Source organism: Microtus ochrogaster, unplaced genomic scaffold (assembly GCF_000317375.1).
Source record: "Microtus ochrogaster isolate Prairie Vole_2 unplaced genomic scaffold, MicOch1.0 UNK4, whole genome shotgun sequence".
In the NCBI taxonomy this organism is placed as follows: Eukaryota; Metazoa; Chordata; class Mammalia; order Rodentia; family Cricetidae; genus Microtus; species Microtus ochrogaster.
Genome location: NW_004949102.1, coordinates 9939427 through 9964099, shown reverse-complemented (window position 1 = coordinate 9964099; position 24673 = coordinate 9939427). Strand labels below are relative to the sequence as shown.

The 24673-nt window shown below is 37.4% G+C and overlaps 1 protein-coding gene across 1 annotated transcript in view; it reads right to left on the bottom strand.

Moving 5' to 3' along the window:
* Positions 1-24673, bottom strand: part of Exoc4 (exocyst complex component 4) — a 719572-nt gene that overhangs the window by 674042 nt on the left and 20857 nt on the right. The window contains exon 3 of the mRNA XM_005365800.2: positions 17169-17363. Coding sequence (XP_005365857.1) covers positions 17169-17363 — 195 coding nt within the window. The remainder of the gene's footprint in view (positions 1-17168; positions 17364-24673) is intronic.

The following is a 24673-nucleotide window of genomic DNA, read 5'->3' as shown; positions in this document are numbered from 1 at the left end:
AAAAATCCACCTTTCCATAGGAAATCCCTAACATTCCAACCATTGTAGACAGGATTACTAGATGCCTTAGCCCAGCACATACCTATCCCCTTTCACCAAGACACCAGTAAACATTTACATGTCAGTTAATCAGGGATCCTAAACCTTAAAATCCCCTTACTCCCAACTTCAACTATGATAAAAAATAAATAAATAAATAAAAATAAAAAAAAAAAACCTACCCCCACTCAGGTTCCACACTCTCTGTTCTCACCACTGCATTGGACACACAGGGGTCCAAGCTCGAGTTTGAAAAAAGGCTCTTTGTTTTTGTATAAAAGTTCAGACTCAGACTCCACAGTGGTTTAGGGGGAAACCCTGTGATCTGGGCATAACAATGCCATCTCATGAAAATATTCCTAAAAATACTTTAAGTGCTAAAATTATCTTGATTAAAACTAGTCTCTGGACCAGCCCTAAATTTCCATAAATTGTGAATCTGAACTAAAGATTAACTGCCTGACCAAGATTAACTGCTATCTTTCTTTTTCTGTATACAAGATTTGCTTGTTTCAGATGTTCAGAACTGCCTTTCTGTGTGTGTCACAATTGTGGGTTTTGTCCTTAGAAACTCGAACCAACTGGAAATTGAGGCTGCTTTCTGCTAATCTGCTTGGGATAGTCCTGCTGGAGGTTAATAAAGATCCCATTCCACTTATTCAGACCTCTGGGAGTTTTTCTCTTCAGTACCCATAAACAAAGAACTACCATGGCTGTTTCTTCCTACATTTTATTTCTCAATTTGATGTTAACATCAAAAACTGGAGATTATTATTCTACAGTTAGGGGACTGTCTTTAATAACCCTTAAACTTTTAAGTAGCCAAAAAAAATCTATTTTTTGGGCTGTGTCATAAATCAGTAGAAACATTTTAAAGAACACCGTGAAGCTGGCCATTATTACCAACTACTTCATTAAAGAAATGCTATAAAAGAATTTTTTTATTTGGATGAGGAGAGATTCGCAGAGGTAAATCTTATTAGCAACTATCTAAAAGAAATTAAGATACAAGCCAAAGAGGAGAAGAAGAGAAGCAGGAGACTTCACCCTCACTCCCCTGATGGATCCTTACTCCCAAATGTCTACCTAGCTGTAGATGGCAGAGACACCACCTCCAAGCCTCCCTGTGGAGAGGCCCTGGTTCAGACCTCAAAGCAAGCATGAGACCAAGAATCCTACATCTTTGTGTTTCCAAATGCTTCTACTTTACTTCAGTTAATTCACAAAATTTTAAATATTTATCAGACAGGAACTAAGAAAAGCAACTGAACAGAGCCTTAAAGATAACAGATATCACTGCTTTCATGGGTCATAATGATCAAATATTGGCTATTTAACTTATTTCAACTTGTGAAAAATCACCAGACTCACAACTGGTAGAAACAAAGAAAAATCTTGCTATCCCACAAAGAAAGACACAAAGCAAAAGTAACATGGAAAAGCAATTGTTTTTCAAAAGGGGTATACCAGAAACCAAACCAGTCTAGCAAACATACCAAGAGCCAAGAAGGCTTCTATCTATTATCCCTAAATGGTGGTTCACTACTTAGGGACCTGTTAGCTCAAGTCTATAGACAGGCAGTAGCTGGACAGGTGGCTAAGCAAAGGTATCTTTTTTGTGTAAAGTTGATATGCTTCTGTGCAAGATTGTGGTTTTCAGAGAGTCTTTGTAATCCTTCTTCCATTCTTAGTTTTAGACTGTCTGTCATCCCGCTGTCTGTCATCCCGCTGGTGAAAGATGAACTACACGATCTTTAGTGACTAGCTCATCCACAAGGGAGAAGTAGAACCCTTGTCAGTGATAACCACTTTTGATAATTTTTTTTTTTTTTATTTTTCGAGACAGGGTTTCTCTGTAGTTTTGAAGCCTGTCCTGGAACTAGCTCTTGTAGACCAGGCTGGTCTCGAACTCACAGAGATCCGCCTGCCTCTGCCTCCCGAGTGCTGGGATTAAAAGTTTCTCCCACAATTAAGTCATTTATACCAGACTCTGGCAAAGCACAGGGGCCAAAATCGAGAGTCTTCACTCATGTGGAGCCAAGAATGAAAAAAAGGTTACAAAGACTCACTGAAAACCACATCTTGCATAAGAACACATCAACTTTACACAAAAAAAGATACCTTTGCTTAGCCACCTGTTCAGCTACTGCCTGTTTATAGACTTGAGCTGGTAAGTCCCTGGTTAGTGATCCTTGTGGCCAAAGACAATAGTTTAGAAACAATTTGGATAACCTTTCTAGTGTAACCTTGCAAAGATCTAGTCTTTGCCTCCTAGAATGTGCTTGTGATTTGTAAAAGCATGTACGGCTGGGAATAAATGGCCCACTTATTCCTGAGGAAATATATTTGTTTGGAAAGCCATTCCACCTGTTATTATTGTGTCCGATAAACCTAACAATTTCAGGAGCAAAGACTAAAAGCTTTGGTGTATCTGGGAGGTCATATTGTAAAATATTTTATATAACTCTGAAGAGTACCCCTTCCTGAAATTTGTACTAAAACCTTTCCTTAATGAATTCCCACTTTGCTAAATACACACATGCAATACAACTCTGTGTATGTAACTATACAGGTGAATTAGGAATATTTTTTACTAATAGACTATAACACCACAAGTAAGAGATATGAAGTGGAAAAAGTAAATAAAGAGACTATATGGAGTCCATTCAGGGCTCAGAGCAATAATGAAGTTTTGGGGAGGTCTTAAGGCTGTATAGGAAAAGCAATCTCTAATGCTAGCTTCTCTCTAGAGGAAGGTTTTTTTTGTTGTTGGTGGTGGTGGTTTGGTTGTTTTGTTTTTGTTTTTTGTTCTCTGTGGTTAAATGTCGTCAGTTTCTGAAGGCCTCGGGGTTTCTGACAGTTGGCCTGAGACAGATTTCCCAGGACAGCTGAGAGAGAGCTGTGGTACAGAGCAAGGACAAGTGCCTGGAGCAAGAACATCTTTTCCCACTAAGTCCTCAGCCTGTATACTAATCAACAGTGATCAGGTCAGACAATCAAAACTGCCCATTCTTAAACCAGTCTGATAACACAGCATTGATCTGACCTATTCAGGGCCCCATCTCCCTCAGGAAGCCCAGTATCTCCAATGCAGACTCAGCATGCTCTCACCATTACAAACAAGATGCTGTCTAGCTCCACTCTCCTTTCATTACTGCCACGGTTATTGCATGTTTTTATTTAATAAACCTTCATCAGCTCAAATGAAGGGTTGTTATTAGTTGAGCTAACAGCCAAATGATAATGCCCCAGAGAGATCTCAGTGCTTGTTGGTACATTAACAAAGAGAGAAGGGGGGCTGAGGTCAAGCACACCTCAAGTAAATGAGGTGATATTGGGTACTCAGGGCTTAATGCAATAGACTGCCTGAGAGATAATGGAATTTACAGAATAAAGCAAATAATATGAAGTTATTGATAAGTGAATAAAGGAAGATAAAGTATCAGCAAAATGAAAGCCCATCTGTGAATTCCTTCTTTAGACTCTCTTCAAATCTATCTCAGAAAACAAAAGTCCAAAGAAACCAAATGAGAACTGTAGTTTCATCAAAGATCTCACCACATTACTACCTTACAAACCAGACTGTTCTTAAATTTTGTTTGGACAAGCACTCTAAGTTTTTGTTTCTTTTTTGATCCCTCCATCATGTATTCTGCCACAAATAATTCTTAAACTTCATTAAAGCAAAATTTTTCTTCTTTTTTAATTTCTGCCTTGAAGCAAGACCAATTGGGTCTTCTAAGAAATTCCATCAGCCCAGACTTCACAGAATAACATTAGTTGAGAGGTGAAATGTATGAACCTTCTATATTATATGAGATCTTTAAAGGTTAACTAGGTGCCTATCTTGATTTTATGTGGGGAGGGAGGGTGATATTGTTTCCTTAAGCTTTATTTGCCTTCCAAACTCCAAAAGCAATAAATTTTTAATCAAGGGAACTTGAAAGACACAAAAATTCACAAAGGAGAACTTCATTCATCAGAAGTTCTTAAGCATGTCTTTCTTTTTTCATTTTGTAATAATTTAGAAACATTAGCACATAATAAAAAATCTATCAATGTTTTGTGTTATCATAACAGTTTATACCATGAGTACATCAAAAATGACTTAAATAAACTCCCTATCTCTAATTCATTGCAAATGTCATACTCTCACAAATCTTACTATGATAGTTATATCTATATAAACAGGTGCCCTTGAACACAGAATAGTTGAAAAATCTTCTTTAACATAAAATTCTACAAGAAGAATTCAGATTCAGGGGTTCTGAGACATAAAATCAAATTAAGAGTCTTATTTATTCTAAAAAGCCTTACCTAAAATAAATAAACAAATGAAGTCTTACTTTCCTAATTAAACTACATTTAACACCTTATTGAATGAAAAAAGAAATAAAAAAAGACATAACTTCTCCTAGGTACTGTGGAGGAGTTTGCTGTACATAAAAGGGAGAGCACAGCCCGAGGCAGGGACATCTGGGAGAGTCCAGAGTGAGCATGACCAGACAGCATTGGACCATGTGGGGTTAGAGAGAGAGACAAGAAAGAGCCTCAGACCAAGAGGGGGTGGCTTGGGCTAAAAGACTGGCCAAGAGAGTAGATGAAAAAGACCAGGCAACCATATGGCTGGATAAGGGAACAGCAGCTGAGGGAAGGACAGCCCAGCTCCTGGGCTAGAGAAGCTCAAGGGTATGTAGGTATGAGATATGCCAGCCAGGAGGGTCTGAAACACATAAAGACTGAGGGACACAGGGAGAACTTGGCAGCCAGGCCATATTTTGCTTTGATATGTTTTGATATGTTTTGTTTTTTTTTTTTATAAATTTATTTATTTGCTATGTATACATGACATTCTGCCTCCATGTATGCCTGCAGGCCAGAAGAGGGCGCCAGATCTCATTACAGATGGTTGTGAGCCACCATGTGGTTGCTGGGAATTGAACTCAGGACCTTTGGAAGAGCAGGCAGTGCTCTTAACCACTGAGCCATATCTCCAGCCCCATGTTTTGATATGTTAATGAAACCTCAGTTAGCCTTTTGTCCCAGGGTTTGGGACCTAACACGAAAAAGAATTGTAAACTGCATACAGGAAAGCTGGGGGGAGGGGGGGAGGGGGAGGTCCCTTGTTTGAATCCTGTATTCCTTTCAATTCTCAGTTCTCACCAGCACTCTCTGAAGAGTATGCAAGTGTAAATTTTTCCTAAAGCAGAACACTGGGAAAGACATTCTCTTTTAACAAGTGTCCCAATCACTTGTCACTTACATAGCAACTTATTTGCTATTCTGAGACAAGAAAAAGTTTTAGAACAACACTCCTAGGAGATCTCAGAGCATCTCTTCAAACTCACACTTAATCCAGACCATTTCAGCATTATTTTGCATGTGCCCATAAACCCACTGGAAATGCTGAGCAGTCTCACCAGCCCTTTACTAACAAACATTCTGAATATCCACTAAAGGAAAGAGGGTGTTTCATATTAATAACTAGGGAAACACAACTAATAAGAATCAGGACGAACCTCAGAGAAAAACAGACATTGTAACACGTTAATTCTATCCTGTCAAGGTAAGTAAAAATTACTAAGCATTCTCAGACCATAATCAGGTTGAAACACATACATCTATCAACAATACATGTTGCCATCATTTAAACTGGCACAAAGATCTGATTTACATCTGGCTGAAGATCAAACAGTCAAATATCTGTTTAGAGAAGCCCATAGGTGAAACTGAAACCAAAATGTAATAAATAACAACAAATAACTTGGGCATTATTCTGGACCACTCCTCCTCTGAACTCAAGTGTGTAAACACTCGGATAGTTTGCCTGACTAAACATGTGTACCTAGTGACACTGGCATCAGGATAGAAATGCTGCTTGCTCAGTGTCAACAAGTCCAGGACTACCAGTAATCTGTTCTTTTTATTTTGCGCTTGGTAATAGTGATAACAATGATGGCACCTATAGCGTTTTAAATCTTTATACTGATTGACATTTGATAGAGTACACCTTGCATGCAATAGTTCACCTTTATTATCACAACAACTCAATAATGTTTATCATTTTTATAGATAATGATACCAAGAATCCACCTGTCTAGACTGAATGCACTGGTGACTTGTGGAGACAAGACCAGAATCTAGACCATCTTAGACTGAAACCCTTTTTGTTTCGTTTCCACTGTGTCACACGAAACACAGCCATCATGTGTCAAGCAGTAAAGTTGTACCCCAATGTCAATCCATCAAAGCCAAACAGTAAATCAGACCAACAGCAAAGATGCAAGAGATACATGAGCAAGATTGGAGTCTTAAGAGTACACAGTCCATTCCAGGACAGACTCCAAAAACCACAGAGAAACCCTGTCTCGAAAAACCAAAAAAAAAAAAAAAAAAAAAAAGAGTACACAGTCCAAACCTGTTGAATTACCTAGTTTAACTATTACACTAAGCTCTTTTAAACCACATAATCTGACTCTAACATCAGAATAGAAGCCAGGTGGTCATCACCTATACCCAACCCACAATAGGGGATGGCAATCAAGCACCTCCAAACATTTCTACATGAATGTAAATATCACTAATATAGTTTTACACAAATACTTGCTTTGCAACTATTAATACTTTGAGTTGGTATTAAATAAAGGCAAGGGCAATGAGTCCTGCTCCATTCTACCAAGTTAAACGCTATACCACGAATTTCAAACTTAGCCAAAAACTGACATTACTTGGAGACTGTCCAAAATGACCAAAGCCAGTAGCTATACAACCAGTCTGGGTTGTGGCCTACACTTTAGAATTCTTGGGAGATCCTCCAATGGACAGTTTAGGAATCACTACTCCAGACAAATTAAATGAAAAGTGCTAAACCTCATAAGGGGTCACACAATGAAACAGAATTTCTATTCATTTTAAAAATGAAAGAAGTAGCCAGGCGGTGGTGGCACATGCCTTTAATCTCAGCACTGACAAGGAAGATGCAGGCAGATCTTGTTTAGTTCAAGGCCAGCCTGGTCTACAGAGTGAGTTCCAGAATAGCCAGGCTACATATTGAAACCCTGTCTCAAAAAAAAAAAAACAAAAAAAAAACAAGAGCTAAATGAATAGCAGATTAAAGAAAAGCAAAAATTAAGATACCTACCAGATAATCTGATTTTTAAAAACTCCAGCCATCAAAGTCAAATATTAAAAAAAAAAAAGTTTGAGCTGAAGGAAAATGGTTACTAAAAAGCTCTGCAATTTTATTCTGTAATAAAAAATTAACTGCAGCTACTACAAACCTATTCATTAATTTGGTACACAAAAGTCAACTCATTTAATAACTTTATTTGTAGCTTTTCCTAACCTATCAAACAGAAGTTTGAGGGAATGGGGACTTTCAAATGTGGCTAAAAGTAGCCTCAGAGGATTACCCAAAATAACAAGCCAAATTAAGCCTGCCCCACTCTCCCTAGTAGCCCTTTCTTCCTGCATGCCCCCCACTGTACTGATCCCAACCAGAACACTGTTTCCCATCTCTCACTCAGCACATGACCTCTTTCAAAGTAAAGACCACCTTGACAGACAACAGGCCAATAATGGAAGCAATCAGCAACGCCATCACCATCTGTAATTCTAATTCCAGGGAATCTGATGTCCTTTACTGGCCTCTCTGAGCACCACACATACAAGGAGCAAAGATATACATGCACGCAAAACACCAACACAATTAAAATTTAAAAAATTCTCATCTTTTATTCAGTTACTAAATTTGTGTCATACTGTACAATGTTAGCCTCAAAAGTTGATCCTGAAATTATGAACACAGGGGCCATAGCTATGATTATCACAGTACTCATCCCTGACATATTTTCAATGTGCTCCGGAGAAACCCATATAGAATTCTAGAATGTTTGTACAGTCACTGAGCCACTGCCGGGTTGATGCCCATAAGCCCACTATATGTCCAACTCCTGATATCCATGATGCTTTTACATCAAGAGTGACAATAATAAAAAAAACTCTCAAGCCAGGGAAACTGAACTTACATTTGCCTGGTTTTGTTACTTGTCCATTCATCACTTGAGAGTCAATGCATGCTCACCTCCTCCCAGTCCATAAGGAAGAGAAAATAAGTTCAGTATGTCTGCAATTTCAATTTCACTGGCACAAATACGAACGGCCTCTGTGGTTCATCATCCCTGAGATCTAAACCAGAAAGAGTAGCTGAAACCAGCTAAAAATCAAATCAGTACTATTAATAAGCCATTACCAGTCCTGAAACCGGCTTATATCTAATGATAATGACTAACAGGTTAGCATATTTAGTTACCTACTGCTTACAACACATGATTAATGAATTTCCCATGAAAATCTACTTGCTATAGGCTGAATGAGGAATTAATGACAGAGAACTTGAATTCCATCCATGCCAATTCCCAGAAATATGGCCTAGAACTTTTGATCTTGATCATCCATCTGAGCGTGTGCTAAGGAATACTAGAACTCTAACTACAAAGCTAGTCATGCCACTGCTGATGGCAAGAGTGCTAGTCCTAGGGGCAAACTCTCTGGCACCCAGCGCCATGCCTGGCATAGAGTGCTTTATGTTCCCATCACCACCCCCACATGCAGCAGGCTGCTACTGAACCTGCACTGGGTCTGAGGGCAAAGTGCTACAGGGCCCCATCCCTACTGTGCCTATTGGTGCCAGAGGCCTTGACAAGAGCAGAGCTGACACAGCAGTGCCCGAGGAAACATTAGCACACTCCCAAAACACCACTCCCACCACTGGAGTGGCCATAAAGAGGCACCCAACCCCAACTACTGATTTTACCACCCAACATGGCCCCTCCAAATAGTGGGTCTGTCTAGCCTATTACAACACACACTGTACTTAAAACCATTAGTTACAGTTAAAAATGCTTTACCAAGATTACATTATGGTGCCCAACTGGCACCAAAGCTAACCAAATACCACAAGACATAAAATCTGAAGAAAGCTACTTATAATAAAAGCCACCTTATACAAAAGACAGAGCGAAGTGATGCAGCAAATGTGAAAATATCAGTGTAGAATCACAGGACATGTGAAAAGACAAAGTAACAGATGCCTTCAAAGAAAACGAAAACTATCAACAAGTTTCAAAGAAAATTATACTGAAAAAATGCCTACTTTTTTTTTAATGAGAATATGGAAAATCAGTGAGGATTAAAAAAATACAAAATAAAGTCAGAAAGAGGTACTTGTCAGTACCCAGGAGGCAGAAGCTGGTAGATCTCTGTGAGTTTGAGACCAACCTGCTGTACAGAGCTAGTTCCAGGACAGTCAGGGCTGTTACACAGAAAAACCCTGTCATGAAAAACCAAAAAAAAAAAAGAAAAAATGATTGAACAAAATTAGAAAAACAATTCATGACAAGTGACATATTCAGCAGAAAGAAATCTTGCAAAAGAACCAAATAGAAATCTTAAAAATGGCAACCATAATAAATAAAAATTAAAAATTCAGTTGGAAGTCTTAACAGTAAACTAAGCCAAACATAAGAATATAAAACTTTAAAATACTGATCTTGTGAAACAGCCTAGTCAGACTAGTGGGCTGTGGGATCATCAAGAAATATAGAAAGGCTAATTACCTACACTGTATAATATTTCAAATTATCACACCAAATAAAAATGTACAATTAAAATAATGAGCTAGTCTTACATTCAGCTAATATTAATGTTGACTAAAAAGGTGAAAAATGCTTAATCTAGCCCTACTTCAACTTACTACCAGCTCAAAATAAGTCCACCTCTAGACCAAATTTTGAGATTATAACATACCCTTTCCTACACTACCAATTTAAAGACTAAATAACTATCAACATTTAAAGAATTTATAATGTGTACTGGTGATTACTTTAAATCTTTCAACAAACCTCGGAGGTATATAGTAGTGTTCTTAACTCAAACGGTTAGTAAAGGTAAATGACTTGGCCACAAATCATGCTGCTGTTAAGAGTCAAACCTAAGAGATTCAAGTCTAGGTCTTCCATGCTGTCAGATGCAGCTCTCAATATCATTAAACAAGTTCAAAGAAACATATGAACTGAAAATATTACTATATTTTTATTACAGAATTCTAGAAAACTACTCAATTAAATAGCTGCCTATCTCAGATAAGGTCATATTTTCAAAGTATAAGGAAAATAACTCCATTACACAATGCTCATAGAAAGGTATCCCAAGATCCTTTGGGGGAAAGAGAACTACATAAATATGTTATTATAATTATATAATAATCCTCATTTAACTATATAGCTATGGATTCTTTTTGTAAAGGCATAAAAATAAAGACAAAATGATTAAAAAGACACTCAAAATCTCTACAATCTCAGACAGGCTTAGAAATGAAAATTTATTTTAGTCACAAGCCTTGTGTGACTGTCAGCCAAAGTGCCTCTAAACGACTCACACTGGTTTGGCTTCTACTGATTGAATGCAATTATGAATTGACTTCTATGGCTGAAAAATCAGAACTTGTGTAAGTGGTTTTCAAAGCGCTCCCTGCAATTTTCATATGATGCAGACTTCTACACACAAATTCTCCCTGGGAAAAAAAAAGTTTATAAAAATATTAACTCTCATGAAATACCTTCCTGGTTACTCATGCCACTGGGAAGAAACTGCTTTTCTTATATTAATAATTGTTTCTAGAATTAATCAGTCATTGTACATTAAAACCAGCAGCTGGAGTGTTTTGAGTGATAATGAAACCTGTAACAAGGCATCTTCAGCCGTCTTTTCAAGACAATAAGGGAATTAAAATTTCAATTTAAATGCAGAGGTTTGAAACACGCTTCACTGGCAAAATTACTTCAATTAATGTGAGTGGAATACAAAGGACAGACTGCAGAAATGTGGTGCAGCAACCAGAAATTATGTCATTAATGTGCTTGCAGCAACCAGCACAATGCTGCACAGGTCTAATTTAAACCATACATATCACAACGCTACAGGCTACAATATTAATCAAGCCTCTGATTTCTATGTGGCTTCTTGTTGGATCATTTTTAGCTTTTCATAAGCCAACAGTAACTGTTTACTTTAAAGAAGGAACAAAAGGATGGGCCTATTTGCAGACATTACCTGTCATGACAATTTAATTATTTTATGAAATAGTCTGGTTATCATATCAAAAGAAGAAATGAAATTCCAACTAGAAGCCAAGCCTACAGCTAGAAGGCAGGTCAAATTTTAAAAGAGGAATGGCAGGAGGTGGCAAGAGCCATGGGTCACCACTGATTTATTTACTGTGGGTTTATTAACCTATACTGTGGAGAGGATCAAATGACTACATATCTGTGTCTACACCTGCCTTAAAATGAAAATGCAAAGTCTTCTGTCAAACAAACCCAAGGAAAGCAGTGGGGCTTGAAAGACTGGACGGTTTGTCTTTCCTTCCCTCTGACGCATTTTAGTGATGATTTCCTTATGGATCCTGCATTTTCCTTAGGTACATTTTATTTGTAACAGCACATAGCCATGGAGAAAGGAAATGTAATTGTTTTTCATATGAAGTCCAGTAAAACAGTAGTTGCAGAGCTCATACTACACTCTTATATACACAAGACTGTTGAAGAATATTCCCAACCTTTTGTGGACAGAATAGACAAATTGTTGTACATTTGGGTATACCAACTTCCTGAATCAAGCACAATTACCTCTTCTATAAAATAGAAATGAGACCAAAAATCCATCTATCCCAGCTGTAAGAGTGAAAGGAGTAGATCCATTTCCCATACTTAATATCAGCACAAAGTAGGTGTATAACCATATTAGCTCTGATGAAGTTGTTTTGCTAATTTAAATATTACAAAAGGTTAGGAATCTGAGTAACTTGTCAAAAAAATAAAAATAAATTCACCAATCAGAGGAAATAAAGCACAGTTCCTGGGGAAAAAAAAATACCTTTAAGAAATGTCATTTCCTCTATGTATTAAAATCTTTCACGTAGTTCACCACTGGATAATGATTTGTTAACTCTGACTCTAAGATCATCACTGTGGTAGGAAGGGGCGGGCAAAAATGGGTAAGATATAAACTCCACAATCAGTGATCTACCACATATATAAAAGCAATTATAATTTCATTATAAATCCATGTTGCTTATGAAAACATAAAGAAAAGCATGTAGTATCTGAGATAGTCAGAAAACTGAGTAAAATTTAAGCCAAGTCTTAGAAAGCAGTATTGGGAATCACTCCAGGAAAATACATAGTCAATTAATAAAAAAAGAAAAAGAAAGACAACAAAATGGTTCATCAGATAAAGGTCATTTATTGTTCCATCTCTGGAATCACAGGGTAAAGGCAGAGAAATTACTTTTGAAGGCTATCTTCTGATGCACAAAAATAGATTGAGACCTTTAAAGAAAGCTGCAACCCATCAAAGTGGAGAAACTATGTGGAGCCCAGTCCCAACTGATACATCCGCAACACAACTTCTGTACCTAAGGCTTGGGGATTTTAGTGTAAGGAGGTAGAAAGATTTTAAGAGCCAGAGAAACAGGGAAGTTTGCTGTGAGATTGTATCTCCTAGAAATATCAGAGAAGCTACACTCACTAACATGGTTGCCTAAACAGAACCTGACGACTGCAACAGACATGATAACAGAAGGGGAAGAAACTCATGATGCTCTTAACCGTAGGTGATTAAGGAATATGGAGAGTGGGAGAAATAATCCTTCCAGGAAAAAGGCCCCAGTTTGATTACTCCAAACCAAGTGGTCATCCCTGAAATTATATGCATACAAATAACATTATAAAAATTGAGCAGAATGTGCTGCCATACTCAGGAATACATACATACACACACACACACACACACACACACACACACACACACAAATACATATAGAAAGGATTAGAGGGAAAAAAGGAAAGGGAACACATGATATAATTGTGTTTTAATTTCAAAAAAACAAATATTTTTAAATGAAAAAATGTTAAAAAAAGAGCTATACCTTATCTTTATATACAACAAATAAATACACTATAATTAATAAAAAAGCTATTTTTTGTTGTTGTTTTGGGGCTTTGGTGTTTTTTGTTTATTTAGTTGGTTGGTTGGGGTTTTGTTTGTCTGTTTATTGTTTTGAGACAGGGTTTCTCTGTGTAGCTTTGGCTGTCCTGAAACTTGCTCTGTAGACCAGGCTGGCCTTTAACACACGGAGATCCATCAGCCTCTGCCTCCCAAATGCTGGAATTAAAGGTGTGTGCCACCACTGCCGAGCAAAGATGTATTTATTATTATGTATACAGTGTTCTGCCTGCCTGTATATCTGCACATCAGAAGACGACACCATTTCTCATTAAAAATGGTTGTGAGCCGCCATGTGGTTGCTGGGAATTGAATTCAGGATCTCTGAAAGAACAGCCAGTGCTCTTAACCTCTAAGCCATAGGTGGTACATTAAATTTAATGGAATATATATTCCATTATACATGTAATATATATATGTAATATTTGTAAAAAATATAATGCTAAGCATAATCAAAAGTCATAATAGGCACAGGTTCACTGATATGAAGACAAGATTGCTAACACACAAATCCCTTAAAGTCAATGAAATTCTTTTCATCTTTTTGTGATATTTTACAAAACTGATACTAAGTTTACCATGGAAGAGAGGACCAAAAGAGTATAAGCAATTTAGAACAAAATGAAGGACCATTTTTACTGCTTTTCAAGATATATTACAAAGTTATAGTAATTAAAAGGCCATGATTTTTGTACATGAATAGGCAAGACCAACTGAACAAAATGAAAACCTGGAGATACATACATATGTGAAAATTTGGAATGTGACAAACAGTATTATAAATCAAGAGAAGGATTCAATAAATGCATAGTCAAGAGAAGACAAAGAGCAAAAGTAAAATTAAATCCAATCCTGAAACTTGCTCTGTAGACCAGGCTGGCCTTTAACACACAGAGATCTTATTTAGAATAGCATAAATAAGAATGGGTTAAAGAACAAAATAAAAAAATTCTCTTAATGACAAAAGGATAGAAATTTCTCCCTAAAATCGCATACCTTAAATAAGCAATGTTCAGATATTTTGCATTAAAAATGTTATGAGGGCCGGGCGGTGGTGGCGCACGCCTTTAATCCCAGCACTCGGGAGGCAGAGGCAGGCGGATCTCTGTGAGTTCGAGACCAGCCTGGTCTACAAGAGCTAGTTCCAGGACAGGCTCCAAAGCCACAGAGAAACCCTGTCTCGAAAAAACCAAAAGAAAAATGTTATGAGAAGCTAATATAAACAAAACACCAACTGAAAAGCGATATTTATAGCCCACGTAGCAAACAAAGGATTAGTATTCAAAATATAAAAACAACTAAGATGGAGGAAAAGAAACAATGTATCTTACACATTGACCTTCTGGGAAAGGGGACTGTTTATCCCCTTCCCTCACCCCAAACACAAAGATTCTAGCTAGTATTTATGATCACTATACCTATCTGGTTAAGCATAGGTCTTAGACTTCTGTTAATTAGTAAAAAAAGATTATAAATAAATAGGTTATTCTCTTCTACAACTGAATAGATGAAGTATATGGCTTATACTTCTTGCTCTCTCCCACCAAAACACAAACACCCAACTCTAACCCACATATAGTTAAGACAAGTTGTCTTGGTTGGCTTTCTGTTGCTATAACAAACAAAATTAAAAGCAACTTGGAGAGGAAAAAAAAAAGGTTCATATTAGCACACATCATTAAGGGAGACCAACGCAGGAGGTACATGTATGAACTTGAAACAGAAACCAGTGGAAGAAGGGTTTAAAATGCTGGATGGTTATTATCTATATATTTTCTGCCCTTTGAACCAAGGCAAGAAATATAGCGGGAAGAAATCAGTACTAAAATCATGTTGAAATGGTAATGAGAGATTGTTTTTAGCTTTGGAGGACGATCATGGATTTCATTTTAGAGAATGAAATTTTTGTGAAATAGACCTGAAGATTTGTAAGGTTAGGTGTTCCATAAAGGTTTTGAAGTCATTTTTGATTGATTATAACTTTGTTTTTTTCCTTTCACCTGGTAAGAAAGATAATGACTTCTTTGATATTAATTTTAGAAATACCTTTACAGAGCTGGAGTGCTCTGTGACATGGCCTTTACTGTCTTAGTCCATGGTGTCCTTACACCTAATGAATTAATGGAGTTCCTACAGGCTGCAATTTGTGGTGAATGTCAAGCCAGACTTTGCACCCTCTTGGTCCTGACTTTTCCAGGGCTGGTGGCTTTTTTGGAGGGCTGCCTATTTACACACAACCATATCTATTTTCATCTCTGTAGAAGTCTATATAAGCCCAACATCAGCTGTGCTGGATTTGAATTTTTCTATTATCCACAATGGAGTCAAGTTCTTTACAAATTATATTGGGGAAAACTCTGATGGACTTGGTGGGAACACTGATTCACTTCCATTAAGAATTTTGCTGGAAGTTTACTGTAAGAAGTGTTAAGGAATTTGGTAACTAAAGAATGAGAAGTGTCCTAATATTTTATCACATATTAGTTATAAGTCAACTGAATCATCAGTTTTAACAGTGCAAAGAGTATTGGTGTAATAAGAGTGTCTTTCTGTAGTAAGAGAATTATTATTGTTATTATTTTAGCTCTGTGTGTGTGTGATTGTTGGTGGGTTTTTTTGGTACTTGCCATTGAATGCAGGGCCCTGCACATGATTGGTAAGCACTCTGCCCTTTACCACTAAGCTACGTGTCTTCAGCCCTTTTTTTATTTCAATTTTTTACTCCCCAAGACAGGGTTTCTCTGTATAGCCCTGGATTTCCTGGAACTCATTCTGTAGACCAGGCTGTTCTTGAACTCACAGAGATCTGTCTGTCTCTGTCTCCCAAGTGCTGGGATTAAAGGCATGTGCCAATGCTACCTGGCATCTATCCAGTTTTTTGAGATAGGGTCTTACTCATTTGTCAAGATTGTCTCAAACTCTTTCTGTAGCCTGAGTGGACCTTGGATTTGTAGTTTTGTGGTCTCAGCCTTGAGATCAGCCAGGATCACAGCCAGGTCTAGCTTGTTCCCAGCATCTTATCAGGGGACATCTTAGTTCATAATGACAGGGCTGTACAACAGTAAAACCTACTTTTCAGTATTAGTGTTCATTTATATATATCTTTGCTAATTTACCAAGATTTAGCTATTCGAAAAGATAAGCTTATATATGTTTATGGAACATATATATAGCTACTTTTATCACTGAGTTATTGTTTTGGTGTGTGTCTGCTTTTAATTAAATGGCATGTATTAGAATAGGTTGTTAGGGCTTATTTAGGTTAATTCTGTTCATTTTAGGACTTCAGAATATTCTTTTATGGCCTAATTCATTTACTTAAAGGCTTAAAATGAGTATTGACCTTTCCTTAACTAATTTTTGCTCAGGTCTTAATTAAATAACTTCATTAAATTCTTTGTTGTAAGTTGTAGAAATTAAACTTTGTTTTTCCTTGATGTAACAAACACCTGAGATAAATCAGCTCATGAGAAGGATCAGTTTTATTTTGGTTTATAGTTTAAGAGGTTTCAATTCATGGCTATTTGGACAAGGTATTTCACCATCTTGGTAGCATGTGGCAGAGGAAATCACTCATTTATTGTGACCAAGAAGCAAAAAGAGAGTCAGAAAGTGACTGGAGTCCTTTAAAGTTATGCCTCCAATGGCCTAACTTTCAAGGTTCCACTACCTCTCAATAGTGCTGCGGGCAGACTAAGGACCATGCCCTTAACACATGGCTCTTTGGGCAGCATTAGGGTCAAAAAATTGGACTCATGTAAATGGTCTGTTAAAAAGGACAGACGCATACTTGGAAAGCCACCTCTGTTTTCTCTCTGCATGTCTTCATTGTTCTCTTCTACACTGGTGTCAACTTGACACAGACATGGAGTGACCCTGTAAGAGAGAACCTCAGTTGGAGAATGGCCTAGGTCAGGTTGGCCTGTGTTTATGTGTGTGAGGCATTTTCTTAATTGCTAGGACTCCCCACCAAGGGCTTGACAATCCTGTTTGTACCATACTATATGCAGAGACAAGAGAACTTGGAATCTTTGCATGAGAGCCTTTGCACAGGCTGATCTTACCAGCATGTCAGTGGCACTAAGGTAGTGCTTGCTGGCCATGCACTGTTCCAGTTTTTGAGGCACTTGCTTTATGTTCTCAATTTCATCCAGCAGGTTCAGGACATGCTTATGTTCAATTCCTTCAATCCATAGTTTACGAAGTTCATCCCGTTTGCAGTGCAACAGCATCTTGCAGGAAAGTAGATTCTCTTTTACCTACAATAAAACATATCTGATCTTGAGTCAATTCAAAATCTTGTCAGCCTAAACCACCAATCTGGTTAGTATTCCCCACTGGTCCTGTATGTGTAACAGTTCCTAATTCCCTCCCACTTATTCCCCTTGGTTTGTCCCCTTTCTAAATTCTAATCCTGATTCTGGTCACTTGGATGCATCACTACCTCTCTGTGTTTCTATTTTTTCTCCCATGAAATGGGAAAACTACTTCTAATATACCTTTGAGTGAATCTAAAAATAATTACAATGGATATTAGGCACTCTGAAAATATGAAGCACCATACAAATGCAGATTTACCTAAACAGAGGAATGATCAGTATGAGAGTCCAGTTCTAGTATTCCTTCCCCAAATCCCCTTGCAGCTGAAGGCCATACAGCCCATGCTTATAGCTCTAGAACTCCAGCCAATGTTTATGACCAAGAACCTCAGTACTCTTCCCAAATGACCACAATAAAATTAGGCCCAACATTGAAAAAGGAGTAAACACATGCAGAAATAATCTCAAAGACACATGACGTATTTTTTTGCCTCCCACTTTAAGTATCAGTAAATTTGATATTAAATAGACAATATCCAGCATTCTGTATAAACTGTACATTCTCACTGCTGCACATGCAAAATGTGATTAAATGTAGAGAAGTTAGGGGATAAAAGGGATTGGGATACAGATAATAATCACAATCACATCATAAAAGTAAGTTTCTATTTTCTACCCATTAAAAATTTCAATGTTTAATACACAGAAAAGGAATTTAAAAAAAAAAAAGGTCTCATGTAATTCAGGCTGGCTCAAACCCACTGGTCTTGACATGGTGAGTCTACTGCCTCCTGCCCCCAAGCACTAGGACTGAAGCATATGTTGCCATACTTGGGTTTCTTCAAGGAGATTTTTTAATTCATTCAATAAATTATATAACTGTTTTCAAACACCATTGACAGTCCTCGCATATGCTTCTATTTGGAGCTCAACATTTGTTTAGTTTTGTCTCTATTTCCCCGGAGGTGACTTCAACTCCAGTGTAGACTCGGTACATTCTGACAGCCATGTACACCTATATGATCCAAACTGCCAACAGTGTGAGGCTTGTGTATCACCCTAGAGTCTGCATGTCTATTCCTCCTGAAAAACCAGATTCCTCTTCAGTGAGAATATTTTGAGAATGAACATACTATTGACACTGAGCTTTTGATTACTATAAAATGAAATTCAGTATTTGTCTAAAAAGCATAGAAAAAGTAAAAATAGATTGCTAAGGCCAGAAGGTCTCTTGAGAAAACAACTAATCTGATTTTATAATTTTATAACGTCTAAGTCAGTTTTCTATATAACTCTCATGTAAAGAAGGTAGTCATGGATAAGAGGAATTTGTGATGTCCTTTGAGAAGCATGGTGGTATGACTCCATGGCAGGGATAGATAAAATCTGACAGAAATGGTACTTGTTCTCACCATTGCTTTTTGCAATTCTACTATGGTAAAAGCAAAGAGATTCTTTATAAACATGATGTCGAGAAAAAAAAGAACAGAGGAGGGAAGAGTAAAAAGAAAATCACAATACAGTTCCAGAAGCTAGCCAGAGGTGGATGGTGGATGGTGGAAGCTAGCAGACCATGGAAGCCTGAGTGTCTCTGGAGTATGTTGGCTACACTGAAGGGCAGCAGCAGAACATGGAAAGCCTAAGCAATTCAGACTCCCCACAAGAATATCTTAAGGACCAGCATCCCATCAAGCCACATGGGCAGGTGAGTAGAGTACTTCTGTCAGCAATTGTCAATGCTGGGCAACTGGAAAGGATATGGGTCAAGGATGGTAGGTATGGCTGAAGGCAGGGTGAGAAGTACCAAAGAAAAACAAGAGGATGTAGTCTAAAGGAAGCCTATTAGCAAGATCCTTAGGGCCTCTGGGCCCTTAGCAAGGTCAATGATTCAACGCTAATAACAATGACAGCTTCCCTCTAGCATCAACCAGAGAAAGTAAGGGCATTCCCTCTCAAAAGTGATCTGGTTCAAGTTTAAAGGCACCTGACTTTTCACTGAAGAAACTGGGAGTCCAGGCCCTCAATTTGCTTTAAGCTTCCAATTAACTCCCTTGCATACAAATGGCAGCCAAGGATCATCAAGCAACCAAAGAAAATCCTGGCAAGACAAGTCCTTTGGCCATATGCATAAGGCAAAAACTGAACATATTCAACAGGTTGTACTGATATATTGATATATTTATATGCATATATAGCAACAATGGCTAAAGAAAAAAAGGAGGCTGGCTGTGATTTCAGAAGGGGAATGTTACACATGGGAGGGGTAGGAAGGAGAAGAAGTAATAAAAATTCTAGTTTAATTAAATATTAAAAAACAAAAGGATTGACAAGCATCAGAATGAAAGGAAGGGACTAATAAAAGGAAACTATACAGAAAATAGTTTTTTACCTACAATTAACATACTTAGTGAAAAATAAGAAAAGCTATTACATCAAAGAAACAAAACAGAACATGACAATTTAGAAAATGAAAAACTCTTAGAAATTTTAAAAATGATATAAAATTGATAATGAATAAAAAAGTTAAGATACTCCAAGTGTGTGGGTGTGTGCACGAGTAAAATTTTTAAAAGTTAGAAGATTGAAATGGTGTTCAATAGTTACCAAAGAAGCCTAAAGGAAAGAAAAATTATTTTTATAATATAACAAAGAAAAGTATTAATAAAATTTAAACAAATAAAACTTCCTAGTGCAAAGAGTATTGTTTCTCAAACTGAGAAACCACATGAAGTAATGAAGACAACAAAATGGGAAGAGACTGTGTCGAGCAGACAAGAAGTAGATGGCAGTCTAGCCTTGGAGAGCCTTCTTAGAGGAAGAGGGAGAAAGGAGTGACACAGGAAAGGTAAGGGGGGAAATGAGAGGGATAGAGCAATAGACAGACAGGAGGAAATGACAGCAAGAAGTGGTGGGATATGAAATGAAAACCTAAAAGATTCTGAAAGAAAGCATCAGGGCTAGACAGAAGTTGGTGGATTAGACAAAGGGATACTATCTCTTCAGAATTCTGAGAGAGAATTATTTCCCAGAAAGTTATCAATTGAATATGAAGAAAGCATAATGACATTTTCAGACATGCAAGCATTCACAAAATAAACATTGCCTGGACAGAATCAGCAACCTCCTGAGAAATGCTGCTCCGTCAATACAAGAGCCCAGATGAAATGGCAAAGGGGATTTCCTCCACAGAAGAAGGCTACAAAGTCACCCTCATCGTCCTAGGGAGAACAATGGCAGCACAAACTACACAGAAGAAAACATAACCATGCAATGGCTTAGATGTGAATATTGCATAATTACAATAAAGAGGCCCAGATAGCTTAACCAAAACAGGGATATCTATTGTTTTAGACAAGAGGAAGGAAGAAAATGTGTCAGGAGAAGGAAGGACTAAATTGACCTTCATATGTGGCAGAAGTCAATATACAGTTTCTGAAACAGAAAAGTCAAGAACAGTATGAACACACTATCAGACATGCAAATGTTCAAGGAGGGGAACTCTAGCAAGTTCTGGCCTTACATGGCTGGACTTGGGACCTGGCAAGGATAAGGTGAGAGAAGCCTTGTTTTAATCATTATTTCTGGTTTTGACTCAAATATCTCTCAAGGACACACATAAATTCCCTTGTATTCTTGATCTATATAGTTGCTATTAATCTTATTACATTCTAAAAATCTGTTAGAATTTGATTTCTGATATTCTCCTATGACCTTAATTCTACAAGTCTGGTCTTTCCCATGAAAGTAGGTAAAATATATATTTGGTCAGAATACCCACCTAGGCTCTTGATCAAAGGTGGGGGATAAACTCACAAAGTGTCAGTCAAGCTTAGCAAATTCTTATATGGTAGGAAAAGGCCATTATGGAATTTCATACTAGCATATACACATACAATTGGACCACTTCCCCACTTTTACTCACTACATAGAAACTAAAGTGAAAATAAGGTAGAATGGCAGGAAAACATAATTGGGTTGTACATAAAATGAACACCACCAAGATTATTCCCTAAACTGAACTAGCATGGTAAAAGACATAAGAAAGTACAAGAAATTTTATTACCTGTCTTAGTTATGGTTTCTATTGCTGTGGAGATATATCCTATGACCTCGGGAACTCTTATAAAGAAAAAATTTAATTGGGCGGTTTACAGTTTCAATCCATTATCATCACAGTTGGTCATGGTGGCATGTAGGAAGACATGGTGCTGGAGAAGGAGCTGAGACTGGAGGAGGAGCTACATCTTGATCAAGCAGGCAACAGAAGTGAACAGTCTCACTCAGTATAGCTTGAGTAAAGGAGACCTCAAAGCCCTCCACCACAGTGACACACTTCTTCCTACAAGCCCACACTTCCTAAAAGTGCCTCGCTTTGGATTCCATTTTCTTTCAATACACCATACCAAACTATCCTGTGTCTCTTACTTTAAATTAGAAAATCATGAAAACTGGGAAATGGAGTCAGTCAGCCACAAAAAAAAAAAAAACATGGAGAATATCAAAACTGTGTGATAAGAAAAGAAGCCAGTTGTCATAAGGACATGTGTATGAGTTCTCCAGCAGGCAAGCCTAATCCAGTGACAGATTTTTCCATCAGCAGTTGTACACAGCAATATGTGGATGAGAACTAACTATAAGAAGCAGAAGGCCACACATGGCAGTGCACATTGTATAACCAAAGTATTAGGAAAGCTAAAGCAGAAGGAGCCTAAGTTTGAAGCTAGTCTGAACAACAATAGCCAAGTTTAAAGTTAGCCTGGGCTGCATAGCAGGGGTCAATGCTCTGATATAATAGTAACAAATTCAAATATATAAACAGTAAATTCATTGACATATAACAAAATGCATGTATATTACTGCTTGAAAATTAAATTTCAATAAAGATAAGGAATAAACCATTAAAGAAAATAATATAAAGCCAGGGTAAGGGACAGACCTTTAATCCTAGCATTGGTGAGGCAGAGGTAGGCAGATCTCTGTGAGTCTGAGGACACTGTGATCTACATAATGGGCTCTAGCACAGCTACACAGACAGACTGGCTGTCTCAAACAAAAAATAATAATGATGATGATGACAGTACAAAAGGAAGGAAGGTATGGAGGGAAGGAGGGACAGACGGAGGAAGGGCGGAGGGAGAGAGGGAGAGGAAAAGAAAGAAAAGAATATGGAGGTTCCTGATTAAAATAACAAATAAAACAACAGTATGAACCAAGAATCCCACTTCTGGCCATTCAGATAGCTTCCAATTCATGATGTCAACTTCACAATGAGAAAAAAGGGGAACCTATTCAATAGGAGCAGTCCCTTAAATTGTGATCATTTTCCAGGTTAGCACTATGTTGTATGATATTCTATAACAATGCTGGGCAGCAGCAACAAGCTACAGCTCCCAGAGAGCCACACAATCAGGAGAGTAAACAAAGGACGCTTCACAGTGCACTACAGCCAAGCTGGGAAGATAATGAACAAGATATATTAAGTGTACTTTTTAGTTTGTGGCATTTTCAATTATGATAGGAGTACTTAGATATAATCCAACCATAAATCAAGGAACATCTGTACATCTAAAGGAAACAAAATCAGTATGTCAAAGAGTCATCTGCACTACCATGTTCATACAGTGTTACTCACAAAAACCTAGACACAGAACCAATATAAGTGCCCAACAGACAAATGAATGAAGATATAATGCACATATGCACAACGTTCATCTTTGTAAAAAATGTATGACATCTTCTAAAAGGAAGGAAATCCTGACATTTGTAACTACATGGATGAAGCTGAAAGGCATCATGCTGAGAGAAAGAAGCCAAGTATATAAAGAAAATACCTCATGAACCCACTTACATATGACAATTTTAAAAGTCAAACTCAGAAAAGAAAATGACAGATATCAGAGGAAGAGACTGAAGAGATGTTAGCCACAGGGTACAAATTCTTAATCAGATAAAAGGAGTAAACCCAAGAGATCTGTTGTACAACATGCTAACTTAAGTTAATAGCAATATGTTTTATACCTTAAGATCACTAAGAAATACTCCAAGTAGCTTTACTTAGTTTTAAATAGAAAGGGTATCTAGGTAAGGTGATGCACATATTAACTTGATTTCACCATTCCACAATGTGTTCATATTCCAAAATACCATGGTACATCCATAAATGTACAAAATTTTTATTTGTCAACTAATAAATGTAAACAAGTTCCTTTTAATTGGGGATGTAAAACATAGACTATCAAGAAAGTATCAAACTCACATGAACATTTCATATTCTATTTTTATAAATAGGAAAACAGTATTGTCATCCTGTTACATTTAATTTATAGGGATAATTACTATTGAAAATTTCTATTACCCTGCTTCATTCATAAACAAATCCATGGAAAGCCAAGTTGTTAAAATCATGGCATCATGTTTTGCCTCCTCAGCATTACAGTAACTTGACATTTGCTCCAAATCATGTGTTCAGCAGCATCATGAACTTCAGGCTCAATATACAGAACTGTAAGTCACTCTAATTAGAAACCAGAAGAAAATAAAAGCAGGGCTCAAGAGGCTATTGAAAACAGAAATGTGAGATGATACAGGGGGCAGAGAAGTAGTAATTTTTGTAACCCAACCTTGGATCAAACAAGGAATGAGGAAAACTAACTCACACTTTAAGAAATACAAACCTGCCTCAGCTTTTGTAAGAGGAATAGCAGAGACAGAGAAATAGCTGAGACACACTTAAGAGGGCCTGATAGATAGCTGCCAGGGAAACACACGAAGGCCACAATCTTCAAGACACAAAAGCAGAAAAGTACTGAACTCAAATCAAGAGAAATAAGGAAGGAAAATTCCTCTGAGTGTGCTACCCCCCATAATACAGCACAGCACATGTGCAAGCATCTTAGGACACCTGCACGCCAGAAAGAACCTAAGAAGTTCTCTCTTGAGCAGGAAATGGTCACTAAAAATCAATATCGATATCACTTAGTTTACAAACACACAAGACTGTTCTTTCCCTTTTGTGGCAATGGAAATAAATCTACATCTAAGTGTCTGCATGTGTGTGTGCCTTTGAGAAGGGCCCGAGTCTGTCCCATAGAGACTTTATAAAAAGTTTATAAAAAGTTCACAGAAACAATAAACTTGACAAACAACAGTCATGTTTAAACTACCCTCACATTTTCATTTTCCGTGATTCCCCTTTAGTCTGTTTTAACTTCCTTTCTCGGGCTTAAATTATCAGAAAACCTCCCCACAAT